This window comes from Triticum dicoccoides, chromosome 4A, assembly GCF_002162155.2.
Source record: "Triticum dicoccoides isolate Atlit2015 ecotype Zavitan chromosome 4A, WEW_v2.0, whole genome shotgun sequence".
Lineage (NCBI taxonomy): Eukaryota > Viridiplantae > Streptophyta > Magnoliopsida > Poales > Poaceae > Triticum > Triticum dicoccoides.
This window is the reverse complement of record NC_041386.1, coordinates 592,429,826-592,444,059: the sequence shown is the minus strand read 5'-3', so window position 1 is coordinate 592,444,059 and position 14,234 is coordinate 592,429,826. Positions and strand designations below refer to the sequence as shown.

Here is a 14,234-nt window from a genome sequence, read left to right as displayed (position 1 = left end):
GTTGAGGGATAACTCCTACAGCACGACGGTGTAGTGGTGATGGAGTTCGTGGTTCTCCGGTAGAGCTTCGCCATGCGCGACGGAGGAGGAGGAGGAGGTGTTGAAGAGGGGGAGGGCTGCGCCAGGGGAAGGTTGTGGCTGCCCTCCCACCCCCACTATATATAGGGGCAAGGGAGAGGGGGCCACCCCCCTAGATGCATCTAGAAGGGGGGAGGGGGCGGCGGCCAAGGGGAGGCTTGCCCCCCAAGCCAGGTGGGGGACGCCCCCTCTAGGGTTTCCCCCAACCCTAGGCGCATGGGCCCTTGGGGGGAGTTGGCACCCAGCCCACCTAGGGGCTGGTTCCCCTCTATATTCAGCCCATAGGGCCCTATGGGGCAGGTGGACCCTCCCGGTGGACCCCCGGAACCCCTTCGGTGGTCCCGGTACAATACCGGTAACCCCCCGAACACTTCCGGCGACCGAATAAGGACTTCCCATACATAAATCTTCATCTCCGGACCATTCTAAAACTCCTCGTGACGTCTGGAATCTCATCTCGGACTCCGAACAACATTCTGTAACCACACACCATTTCCCATAACAACTCTAGCGTCACCGAACCTTAAGTGTGTAGACCCTACGGGTTCGGGAACCATGTAGACATGACCGAGACACCTCTTCGGCCAATAACCAACAGCGGGATCTGGATACCCATGTTGGCTCCCACATGTTCCACGATGATCTCATCGGATGAACCACGATGTTGGGGATTCAATCAATCCTGTATACAATTCCCTTTGTCCATCGGCATGTTACTTGCCCGAGATTCGATCGTCGGTATCTCTATACCTCGTTCAATCTCGTTACCGGCAAGTCTCTTTACTCGTTCTGTAATGCATGATCCCGTGGTTAACTCCTTAGTCACATTGAGCTCGTTATGATGATGCATTACCGAGTGGGCCCAGAGATACCTCTCCGTCATACGGAGTGACAAATCCCAGTCTCGATTCATGCCAACCCAATAGATACTTTCGGAAATACCTGTAGTGCACCTTTATAGCCACCCAATTACGTTGTGATGTTAGGTACGCCCAAAGCATTCCTACGGTATCCGGGAGTTGCACAATCTCGTGGTCTAAGGAAATGATACTTGACATTAGAAAAGCTTTAGCAAACGAACTACACGATCTTGTGCTACGCTTACGATTGGGTCTTGTCCATCACATCATTCTCCTAATGATGTGATCCAGTTATCAATGACATCCAATGTCCATGGTCAGGAAACCATGACCATCTATTGATCAACGAGCTAGTCAACTAGAGGCTTACCAGGGACATATTATGATCTATGTATTCACACATGTATTACGGTTTCCGGTTAATATAATTATAGCATGAACAATAGGCAATTATCATGAACACGGAAAATAATAATAACCACTTTATTATTGCCTCTAGGGCATATTTCTAACAATGTGTTGTCATTTGATGAACGGGATCACATCATTAGAGAATGATGTGATGGACAAGACCCATCCGTTAGCTTAGCATTATGATCGTCTAGTTTTATTGCTATTGCTTTCTTCATGACTTATACATATTCCTCTGACTATGAGATTATGCAACTCCCGACTACCAGAGGAACACCTTGTGTGCTATCAAACGTCACAACGTAACTGAGTGATTATAAAGATGCTCTACATGTGTCTCCGGAGGTGTTTGTTGAGTTGGCATAGATCGAGATTAGGATTTTTCACTCCGTGTATCAGAGAGGTATCTCTGGGCCCTCTCGGTAAGACACATCACTATAAGCCTTGCAAGCAATGGGACTAATGAGTTCGTTGCGGGATGATGCATTATGAAACGAGTAAAGGGATTTGCTGGTGGTAACGAGATTGAACTAGGTATGACCGACAATCGAATCTCGGGCAAGTAACATACCGATGACAAAGTGAATGAAGTATGTTGTTATGCGGTTTGACCGATAAAGATCTTTGTAGAATATGTAGGAGCCAATATGGGCATCCAGGTTCCGCTATTGGTTATTGACTGGAGATGTGTCTCGGTCATGTCTACATAGTTCTCGAACCCGTAGGGTCTGCACGCTTAACGTTCGATGACGATTTGTATTATAAGTTATGTGTTTTTGATGACCGAAGTTTGTTCGACGTCCCGGATGAGATCACGGACATGACGAGGAATCTTGAAATGGTCGAGAGGTAAAGATTGATATATTGGAAGGTTATATACGGACACCGGAATGGTTCCAAAGAAGATCAGAGATTTTTTGGAGTGCCGGGAGGTTACCGGAACCACCCGGGAAAGTTATTGGGCCTAATGGGCCATAGTGGAGGAGAGGAGGCAGACCACAGGAGGCGGGGCGCGCCCCCTTGCCCCAATCTGAATTGGACAAGGGGAGGGGCGCGGCCCCCCTCTTTCCTTCTCCCTCTCCCTCCTTTCCCCTTCCCCCCTCTCTGTTGGAAGGAAAGGGGGGGCTAATCCTACTAGGTTTGGAGTCCTAGTAGGACCCCCCCCCCTTTGGTGCGCCTCCCCCTTGGCCGGCCTCCCCCCTCTCCTTTATATACGTGGGCAGAGGGCACCCCAAAGGCACAACATCAATTGTCTTAGCCGTATGCGGTGCCCCCTCCACCGTTTACCACCTCGGTCATATTGTCGTAGTGTTTAGGCGAAGCCCTACGCGGATCACATCATCAAGACCATCACCACACCGTCGTGCTGACAAAACTCTCCCTCGACCCTCTACTGGATCAAGAGCTCGAGGGACATCATCGTGCTGAACGTGTGCTGAACACGGAGGTGTCGTATGTTTGGTACTTGGATCGGTTGGATCGTGAAGACGTTCGACTACATCAACCGCGTTACTAAACGCTTCCGCTTTCGGTCTACGAGGGTACGTGGACACACTCTCCCGTCTCGTTGCTATGCATCTCCTAGATAGATCTTGCGTGATCATAGGATTTTTTTTGAATTACTACGTTTCCCAACACCAGTAGAGAGACATATGCAATCAAAGAACGAATGGAGTATGCAGTTGTCATTTTTTTTTCTTTTGCAAACATTTAATACGTACCAGTTATCTTCACTCACAGAAGAATATTCAGTAATTCCAACCCTCACACGCTCGCATGCTCACATTTATAAAAATGATTATAAATGTGTCAATAATTAGAGAAAAAACATATGAATGATCGCAGCTAATGTGTCTACAAACCCCCCCAAAAATTAGATACAAATTCAAAATGCACATTGAGAAACTAAAAGGCAGATATTTAAAAAAGCCACTATTCACATATGGATTTGTCTTTTTTTAAATGAGAAACTAAAAATGTAAATTTGTTATGGTTGGTAGACACATGCCTTCTGAACATTCACAAAAGAATCAGAATTTTGTGAATTAATTTTTTTTGGAGGTTGGGATCGTGTGAGCATTTAATGGATGGTATTACCAGATAATTTGCCTTGACTCACTTCATTACGTTCTTTAGATTCACTCACTTAATTACATGGCCCTCATGTATGAATTGACTAGGCCGTCAGTGATTTATTTCTGAACAAATTCTAGTTTGCTGGATCAACCATTCTAAATACATAAAGATACTACTAGTCTGCAGCGCATGACAACCTCTTTTCTTGCAATTGCAAAGTGGTGGAAAAGAAATTGTATTTGAGGCAATAATATCAAGGGTGGGCCGATTAGTGCAAGACCGAGTGTGAGCCCGCATAAGGTGTTGTTATAAACGGGCCGACCCAGGTAGCTTTCATCTTAGTTAGTACAAGAACAATGCGTGTGCGTTGCAACATGATATAAATACTCTAGTACGTTAGCTTGTGATTTACCTGTCAATAATAATGCGATTATGTAAATAAATGTTCATCAAATTCTAACCATGAATTACTTTATATTTTGATAAAAAATTTGGTAAGTAAATTAAAATGGAATTGGCTCAGAAGGTAAGTAAATTAAAATGATTGATTAACATATACATGGAAGGTTTGACGAAAGGGTGGTCGAAAGAAAGGTGAAATGGGAACCTTACGTTCTTTTTAAGCAGTAGAGAAGATAAAGATTTTCCCTGTTTTTCATTCATTTTTTTTGTTTTTCTGTTGTTCTTATTTTCGGAAATATTGTAAATTACTATATTCCAAAAAACCATATAAAAAGTTATATACCTTGAATTTAGAAAAACATTAACACATTATAAAAATATGCTAACTTAATTCAAAAAACAAAATAGATAGAAATAAAAAAATGTTCTAACATTTTAAAAACATTAACACGTTTCAAAATGTATTTTACACTTTTAAAATGTAAAATATGTTTGTGTAATTTAGAAAAATGTTTTATATTAAAAAAATGTTGGAGTATATTAAATTTTATGAAATATCCAGGCATTGAAAAATATGTCCATGCCATTTTTTTAAATGTTTATAAAATCTAAAAAATGTTGGCATAGTTTATAAAAATGTTTTATATCACTTGTGAAAAATGTTTCAACGTATATAAAAATGTTTTACATGTACTAGAAAAAATGTTCATTAACATATGTTTGAAAAAAAAGTAATACTTTATCTGAAAATTATTAAATATTTTTGTTTGGTTTATACAAAAAAGTACATTGTTTAATAAAAAATAGACATAAAAACATGTGTTCGAGTAAAATGTTAATCATGTATTTGGAAAATATTAAACTTGAATAACAAAGTGTTTCTTATATATATGAAAAATGTACTATGCATATGCAAACTATACTCTTTTGTCTGAAAAAAATAAAAATATGAAAAGAAATGAATATAACGTCCACGTAGTTTTAAACTGATTATTGCCTTTCAAAAAGTTTGATGTGTATTTTTAATATGTTCAACATTTGTTCAGAAAATGTGTAAAAAAATTCTTAGAAAATGGGGTATACACCTCGGATCATGGGGTTGACCAAGCCACACATGATGGCCCTGACCTAAAAAATGCGCAAACTTGGCTAGATTATGAGCTTCGCTGTTCGAATCTCAGCTCCCAAACATAAAATGACAACTAAAAATAGCAGCTCTCTGAAGAATCTCATTAACAATAGTAACGTATTTCCCTTGATTGCCGCAGAAAAACGTTCAAAACAGTTGAAGTAGAAAACCTGATGTACAGTAATGCGCCCGCCATTGACCCCGGTCGCCAGAGGGGAGGCCAGGGTATATTTCGCATTAAGCAAGATGTGCCCTTGCACAACCCCTAAGAAAAAGAGAAATGTTAACAATTGGCGAGCCGGCCGAAAGTTCGGCCGGTCGCCTCGCTAGCGATGCGTGTTGGGGTTGCGCACAGATGCCACGTCACGCTGGCCAAACCACACTGTTTTCTTTTTTATTCCCTTATCTCTTAACTCGCGACCTCATTCACTCGTTCCTTTGTCTTTACTTCCGTCTCTGATTTCTCCACCGAGCTCGCCTCCTCTTCTCTCTTCAGACCTCCCCGTCTCCACGGCGCTGGCGCACCTACAGCCCACCACAACGGCAGCGCTGCTATATAACCACACCCCCCATCTAGTCCTAGTATGCGGGAACCCAACGATATGCGGTGCTGAACCCCGTCCAGCAGGATTTTTGCTTCAGCCGGCGATGGTGGTGGCTGGTGGCGATGGCGGTGGCGGAGAATAAGCTGCTTTTTTCTTGATTTGTTTTTGCTAGAACCGTGTTTGATTTTTGCTGGAACCTACTTGCATTCTTGCTGCAACAGGGAGATGACAGTGCTCGGCGGCAACAACATGGCCGCCATGTATTGTTTTTGCTGGAACCAATAATCTTTTTTGCTGGAACCAACCTTTGCTTTTGCTACATCGGAGAAGACTATGTGATGGGAATCAGCTGCATCTGGCGATTTTTTTGGTACATCCATCATCAAATTTTGCTGGAACCAGCACGAGCGTCGGCCACACAACCATCGCACGACGGGGCTACAACCAGGGGGGAAATGCTACAACCGGTGCTTCAATTTGCTACTGTCGGCATCTTTTTTTGCTGGAATCAGTTGAAAGTAGGCGCGGAGGAGCTGCATCCAGCAATGTAATTTGCTACATCCCGCATCGATTTTTGCTGGAACCAGCACCAAAAAATGCTTCCACCAGAGTTTGTTTTCTCTAAACCATCGATTTTTTTGCTACAACCACGTTTTTTGTTGTTGGAACCAGCACCCAAAAATGCTTTCATCAGAGTTAGTTCTTGGTTCTTTGTTGGATGAGCGACTTTTTGCTACAACCTTATCTTTCAATTTGCTGGAACCAAGGATTTCAATTGATTCCACAGGGGCGGCAACACAGAGCAATTTTTTCGACAACTTTTTTTGTCTGCAAGCATCGACAGAGAGCGATGCCATCGAGCACGGCGGCGACTTTCGACGGTGAAGGCAAACGGGGAAGGCGACAGGGGGCGGCCGCCATGACCTGCAGCGGTGCTTTCTTCAGATCTGAAAAACGTCCCAGGGTGACAAGCGCCGAAAAAGGCGCGATCCGACGGTTATGCGGGGCGCATCTAACGGCCAGGGTTGGACCGGCCCAAAGTTTGGGCCGGCGCACCGGCGCAAAGTGCTGCCAAAAAAAATGCCCTGGTTGCCCGAAGCCGCAAGCGACGCATCAATGAGCACGGCACGGGACGACATGCACGCTGCATGCAAGCAAAGCAAATCACAGGGCAATCGCCGCCGCTGCGTCAGATCTTTATTACAGGTTCTCGGCATATGCGCCAGGGCAGATCCGTCTCCGCCGCTCCTACGAGCGCTCCCGCCCGCCCAACCCCCGCCCTCAACGGGCCACGTACGCTCCTACCATCGCCACCGCCATTCACCTCCTCCTACCACCCGCCCCTAGCCCCGCCCCGCCCACCTCACCTCGCTGACCGCCGGCGACGACGATGGGGCGCGTGAAGCTGGCCATCAAGCGGATCGAGAACAACACGAACCGGCACGTGACCTTCTCCAAGCGCCGGAACGGCCTCATCAAGAAGGCCTACGAGCTCTCCGTCCTCTGCGACATCGACATCGCCCTCCTCATGTTCTCCCCCTCCCGCCGCCTCTGCCCCTTCTCCGGCCGCCACGGGTCCGTCCTCCTCTCCCCTCTCCTTTGCCACAGCGCTTGCTTGATTGAACCCCCTTTTCGTTTCCGTTTCTGAGACTCGTGCGTGCATGCATGCATGGCCGCGCGCGCTCGTCGATCGTTCGTCGTCCTCCAGGGTGGAGGATGTGCTTCTCCGGTACCTCAACATGTCGGACAACGACCGGGGCGAGTGAGTGCCAGAGTTCACATATATATGCACCGTGTAATGAACTTCGATCGATCTCCTTTCTCAAACATTTTGGTTTCTTCGTTTCACCACCGCAGGCCCATCCAGAACCGGGAGGTAAGAGAAGCAAGAACTAGCTCGTCTTCATCATCTTTTAAAAACTGAAAATAGGAGTCCAGAGGCTCGTGTGACAAATCCGATGCAGTACCTAATCAGCATGCTCCAGAGGCTCAAGCGCGAGAGCGACATGGCGACACAGCTAGCAAAGTACTATGCATTTTACCTCGCTCCATTTTCCTCTATATATTCTCGTTGATTTCACGTATCAAACCGGCTCAAATTCTTGTATTTCACGTCACTGTGCATGTTTCCTTTTCCTGCTCGCAAATTTCAGCCCGGGGGCATTGAACGAGAAGATAGAGGTGAGCTTTTGCATTTTGTAACCTTATTAACTAGTAGTGACAATGAAACCATCATATTAACTAGCCGATTTCGAATTGCAGGAGATTCAGAAGGAGATATACGCGTGCCAGCAGCAGCTGCAGATCTCCGAGGAACGCCTCAGGTACAAACCAAGACCCGCGCCATTTAGCACTTTGTTCGTGCGGTCGCGACCTTGATCGTGTTCGTCTGTTTTCTGTGTGCGCGCATGCTGTTCGAGCCTGACCCCGCCGCGTTCGGTTCCACGGGCGACATCGACAATTGCGAGAAGTTCCTCATGGAAATGCTCACCCGCGTCGTCGAGAGGAAGGTACATATCATGTCAGGTACAAACTTGTTGCGGTTTCGTCTGCAACTCAACTCATCTCATCAAGCTCAATCGACTGTAAGCTACGTAGGGCTACTGTGTTAGTGGTGACGCACGCATCATACGCGTGTAATAATAAGAAAATAACTCTAGAACGAAATCATATTCAAAATAAATGCTTAATAAAATTCGCAGATGCTGTGGATCACTCACTTAAATTCGCAGTGATGATTTATATTTAAAGTGCTTTATACATGCATCATACTTCCCAGCAACACCAGACAGCATTCTTTTTGCAGAATTTGTATTGAAAAAATCTTTTTCCAATTTATAGATGCTGCTTGGAAGGGATTAGGCCTCTTTTTTATATATTATAATAGGAGTAAGTAGTATACATAATAATTCCAGAGAGTAATAACAGAGGAGCAATCTGCTTTGTAGCAGGGTGTGAAGCCCAAGGTGTCGTTGCTGGCAGTGGCAGTCCAGGCTGCAAGACTGAACTTCAACAGGGCTGGGTGAAGTGGTTAACTTCCTCACCGACAATGAAACCTTGGCGATCGTGCAGCAGAAAGGGCTCCACAGGCTCAACATGGGCACTGGGCGCTGAGACTTTACATAACCAGGTTCAGTAGTGACCAGACACATCCAAAATTACAAATGGTACAGAAGTATTCAGGATGAGCAAAGACTCTGAATCATGTCAAAGGCAACTGTGCAAGACTGCATACTGGTTTCAGTAGTTTGTCTTCTCTACGAACCTTGATGAATAGAGTTATTTTCAAAAAAACAGAAAAAATTGATGAATAGAGTAATAAACAAATGAATTAGTAAATGAAAAACTGTTGGCGCATTAATGGTAATGGGTAGGAGTGGAACATGAAGTTGCTGACGCTCGTCTTGACCAAGGTTTGTATTTTTATCGCATCTGAACCAGATAGCTGATATTCGGCCCTTTTAAAAGGTCAGACAAAATGTCTGGCAAAACTGGCAAAACCAAAATTTGAATTTTGAATGAAAAGGGGTAATTTGGTCATAAATTAAAATCAAGTAGAACAAAAACATATATCAAACTCATGTACATTAGGATGACAAATAAATATAATGTTTAGCAGCCTACCACTGGGGATTGAAAATCAGCATCAAAGGTTTAACAGTCCAACATAACCCTCATGACACAAGATTGTTAAATTTCCGCCGCACTTCACTTCTCTTGGCTGAAATCCAAGACCTTGGTCACAACAAGCCATATCTCGGTGGATCTATAATTTGTGACGTACGAAGTAAAGTCAGGGGACCTACAAATACCTTGACTTGTCTTCGCTACACTCGGAAAAGCAACCAAAACATTATTTTATCTATGGTGATTATCCACATTACCCGTTGCACCTCTGTGATTTGCCTTCACTATTTTACACAAGGAAGTAGCATTGTAGCTTCCCGGCCTTTCCTCTCATATGTTAGAGGAGCTGGTTCCTCTCTCGATAGGCTTGCACCTCGGATGTAGCGTTGGCTGTTGTCGAACGATGGCTCTTGGAGCCTTGTGCCATCATGACAAACCATATCCCGTCGAAACATTAGTTCAGTGTAGGAAATTAGTTCTTTTCAACTGACCGATTTTAGATGATGCGTCAACCGTCTTGCATACTGGACACATGTCCCGTGGAACCCACACACCGCTTCCCCCCTCTACGAGAGCCTACTTCACTTTGTTGTCTTCTATGTCAATCCAATCATCTCAAAGCTCTCCTCTCCCCATCGCCCTACTCCTTTCTCCTTCTCTACCAGCACACACAAGGCCTTGCGCCACCACTGTCACCGCTCTCTGACCACCACGCGTGTAAGATCATCTTCAGCCGTTGGCCCCTCAGGGGGCGCCTAAAATCGCCGCCTGGGGGCTAGCCGGCGCAAAAAAAAAAGGCCTGGGGCGAGTTGGTCCCCAGTCGCCGGCGCAAAAAAAGGCCTGGGGGCGAGTTGGTCCCCAGTCGCCGGCCCCAGGGCCGCCCCCAGACGCGTCTAATTTTTTCAAAAAAAAAAAAACGTTCGGCGAAGTTCGGTTAAACACGGCTAAATTTCGGCAAACTTTGGCATATATTAGACATGTTCGCGACGTGGTACATAGCAAATATAAACTAAAAAAAGAAATCGCTGAACGCGGAGTAGTCGCCGCCATCCTCGCCACCTTCGTCGTCGTCGGCCTTCTCCTCCTTGAGGCGGTGGTCCCTGCTGGACCCCTGCCCGGTGTTGCCATGGCGGACTGGTGGCGGCGGCGGTGGCGCGTCGTCGTCGTCGCTGTCTTCGAGGACGACGACTCCTCCTTCGTCGCGGCCCCGGCGGCGCTGCTCGAAGCACCGCAGGGCGGCGCACTGGCGCTCCCTCTCCATCCTCAGGAAGTCCTCGCGCGCCCATTTCAGGGCCGCATCATCGTCGAGCTCCCCGTCGCCGTGCTCCATCTTCACGGCGGGGAGCCCCGGCTCCGTTTTCACCGGCGCGAGCCCTGGCTCCGTCTTTGGCTTGACGAGCGCGGAGGAGCCGACGAGGAGGCGCGCCGACCGCCCTCGTTGATGACGATGCCGGCGCTGCGAGTGCGTCGGCCGAGCGGCGTCTCCGCTGTGGGCTCGGCCTTGACGCCGAGCAGCGCCGGAGAGCCGGAGGAGTGGGAGGAAGAACACGAGGAGGAGTGCGAGGAGGACGTCGAGGAGGAGCCGAACCTCCTGGGCATCCATTGCCCGGCGCATCGGCGGTGGGCGGGGGCGGCCGCCGACTGAGGGTATGCCAGCGGCGGGTTGTTGTCGTCCTCAAGGTGCGTCAGCATGCCCTCGAGCGTGCGGCCGGGGACGCCCCACCACACACGGCGCCCCTCGCTGTTCTTTGTGCCTTCCACCACCGGCGCCCCGTTGGTGGACGCCAGCCTCTGCTCCTGACGGCGCTCGAAGTACGCCGCCCACGCCGCGTGGTTGTCGGCGCGTACTGGGGGAGGGCGAGCTGCTCGTCGGTGAGGGAGACGCGTACGATCTCGACCTCGACGGCGAAGTAGGGGGCGCGTGCCACGACGTCGGGCAACGGGGGAATGGGCACTCCCCCGTTGCTGGGCCTCCACCCCATCGGCCCGGCGCGCATGTCCGGCAGCGCCGGGATGTTGGCCTCGAACAGGAGCCACGACTCCTGCCCGCGCAGTGAGCGGCGGCCGAAGCCGTTGGCCGCCGCCTCGTCACTGGGGAAACGTTCGACCATCGAGGCTGTCGGTGGGGGAGGGAGAGGGAAAGGGAGAGGGGGAGGAAGGGCTCGGCGGCGGCGAACAGGCGAGGGGGAGAACTCGGCGGCTAGGGCTGGTGTGGCCAGAGGCGAGGCAGGCCACCGGCTTATATAGCCGCGCCCGTGTGTACGCGTGCGCGGGAGGGGAGGCGTCGCCGCGCCGCCCCGTGGCGCGTCGCCCGTAAGGAATCAATGGCAAGACTAACCGGCGGCGGCTGCGCGGCAGCCTTGGCATTGATTCCCGCGGGAATCGAGGCGATGAGGGCGACGAAGCACCCGTCTCGCTGACTCGGCGGGCCCGTGGCTGCTTCGCGCGAAAACAACTCGCCCCGGCGCCCCCAGCGCGCCGGTTCCGGCCTGGGTCCGCCTGCGCTGATTTCGGCCCAGGCCGGCAAAAATCGGGCACTTGGGGCGCGACTGGGCCGTTTTTTCGGCGCCGGCGCGAAAAAATAGCCTGGGAAGGCCTTTCTGGGGACGCGGCTGGAGATGCTCTAAGTCACCCGTGTTGGTAGTGCCGCTATTGCAACCCAGGGGGCACTGCGGTTACCGTAGGCCATGAAGATGATAGCCACAACTGTTGGCTACTTCAGCTAGATGATCGGGATGCTATAAATTCCGACACGAGTTGCTGCAAGGGGAGGGAGATGTTGCGGAACGTTACATGAGAAACAAAAGAAAATTCTACGCTCGTCAAGTTCAATATAGGAGATGAACATCTACGAGAGGAGAGATTGCATCTATATACTCTTGTAGATAGCTAAGCGGAAGCGTTAAGAAAAGCGGTTGATGTAGTCGTACGTCTTCACGATCCATCCACGAACTCCCGATGAAGTGTCAAACAGACGGCACCTCCGCGTTTAACACACGTACAGCTTGATTACCCCTTCACCTCCTCGATCCAGCGAGCGATGATGAAGTTGTAGCTCGAGTCCTCTGGCAGCACGACGGCGTGGCAGCGGTTGATACGTCTCCATTGTATCTATAATTTTTTATTATTCCATGTCAATATTCTACAACTTTTATATACTTTTGGCAACTTTTTATATTATTTTTGGGACTAACATATTGATCCAGTGCCCAGTGCCAGTTCCTTTTTGTTGCATGTTTTTCGTTTCATAGAAAATTCATATCAACCAGGGTCCGAACGGGATAAAAACTTACGAAGATTTTTTTGGAATATATGTGAATTTTGGGAAGTGGAATCAACACGACACGATGCCCGAAGGGCCCACGAGGGTGAGGTACGCGCCCCTCGTGGCCACTCCGTAAAGCGGTTGGTGCCCTTCTTTCGCTGCAAGAAAGCCAATATCCGGATAAAAATTGTGTCAAAATTTCAGCCTAATCAAAATTACGGATCTTTAAAAATTTAAGAAACAGTGAAAGGACAGAATTAAGGAGCGCAGAAACAGATGGAAATCAGAGAGATCCAATCTCGGACGTGTACGACGGCAAATTGCAGCTGGCGGGGATGCACGACGGCGATGGCGACGTCGGGGGCAGCAGCCAGACGACAGATCCATGGCAGCAGGAATTCAGCTGCACCGAGCTGCTCTCCACGCTCATCCCCAACACGCCCTTCCCTCTCATGCAGCACTGCCTGGGCCCCGACGACGGCAATTACCTGCCGAAGATGGTGCCGGCGGCGCAGGACCAGCTCGAGGCCTCCGCCAGCTGCTCCTACAACATGCCCACCAGCGACGAGAGCGGCACGCCCGTCATGGCCTACGACGGCGGCGGTGGCGTTCCGCCGCCCAACGTCGACTGATCTCACATGCATGCATTGCCACTGGTCCTATCTACATCTATATATCCTCCGGACCTAAGCATGGCGATCAAGCTCAATCGACTGTAAGCTACGTAGGGCTACTGTGTTAGTGGTGACGCACGCATCACACGCATGTAATAATAAGGAAATAACTCTAGTACTAGAATGAAATCTTATTCATAATAAATGCTTTTTTTCTTTTGAAATGGAGCAATGATGATTTTAAATTTACAGTGATTTATACATCAAACTTCCCAGCAACCCCAGGTTTCAATTTGTAGGATTTGTATTGAAAACTTGGTCTTCCTATTTATAGATGCTGCTTGGAAGGGAAACAACACTGCTGTTCATTCTTTTATCACAGATCAAGACCTATTTGTCGGATCAAGCCTCTTTGTTAAAAGGGAGAAAGAGATTGGTGGAATAGTTGTTGTATTGCTTGAGCCTCATGGGCATATATATAGAAGTACAATGATCAATTTGGAGTACAAGACAAGTCCCAACAAATCCTAGCCTATCCCGTCTTTCCTAATAATTAATATACTCAATATCCCCCCGCAGTCACACTGGTAGCGACGTAGACTGTGAGACTCGAGAAGAATCCGAAGGCAAGCCGATGGACACCCACACCACACACACACAGACGTAACGGTCGATGCATCGCGGAAGGTGTGGCTGGAGTGAAAACCGACGAGGTTGCTCAAACAAGGCGGTAGCCCTTTGTGCCGTTTGTCGAGGTAGCCGATAGCGTGGGTGGTGGAGCCGTGGTCGAGGTAGTCGTGCGAAGAATGATGTGGTCGATGTCGAGTCGGGGTAGCCGGTGTCGAGGAAGTCGCCGTGGAGCTGCGGGCGTAAGGAGGCGCCGAGTCAGTCATGGGCGCGGTGGTGTCGAAGTAGTGGTGCGCCGGGAAGAAGATGATGTTGACGATGCGCCGCGTTGGGTTTGCCAAGCCCGGGAACACATCATGGACGAAGGCACGCATCGGTGTTGCCAGCACCGAGCATGCGTAGACGGATGAAGACGAAATTGACGAAGCATCGCACCAGGCTTGCCAGGCCCGGGGACACGTCGTGGACGAAGCCACGCATCGGTGTTGCCAGCACCGGGCATGCATAGACGAGGGACCTGCACGAGTTGTACGCCATGTCGAGGAATTGGAGGGCCAGCAGAGAAGAAGACTCGACGATGGTTGTGGCGCCAATCGACGT

At 48.9% G+C, this 14,234-nt stretch overlaps 1 protein-coding gene across 1 annotated transcript; it reads left to right on the top strand.

The window, feature by feature from the left end:
• The first annotated feature begins 6,870 nt into the window (after positions 1-6,870).
• LOC119283727 (agamous-like MADS-box protein AGL104) lies at positions 6,871-13,025 on the top strand. Its single transcript, XM_037563150.1, has 9 exons — positions 6,871-7,076; positions 7,210-7,263; positions 7,359-7,377; positions 7,466-7,527; positions 7,655-7,682; positions 7,764-7,825; positions 7,912-8,027; positions 8,450-8,636; positions 12,632-13,025. Exons 1-9 carry the CDS (start codon positions 6,892-6,894, stop codon positions 13,023-13,025), a joined length of 1,107 nt encoding a protein of 368 aa, XP_037419047.1. The 5' UTR covers positions 6,871-6,891.
• Positions 13,026-14,234: the final 1,209 nt, after the last annotated feature.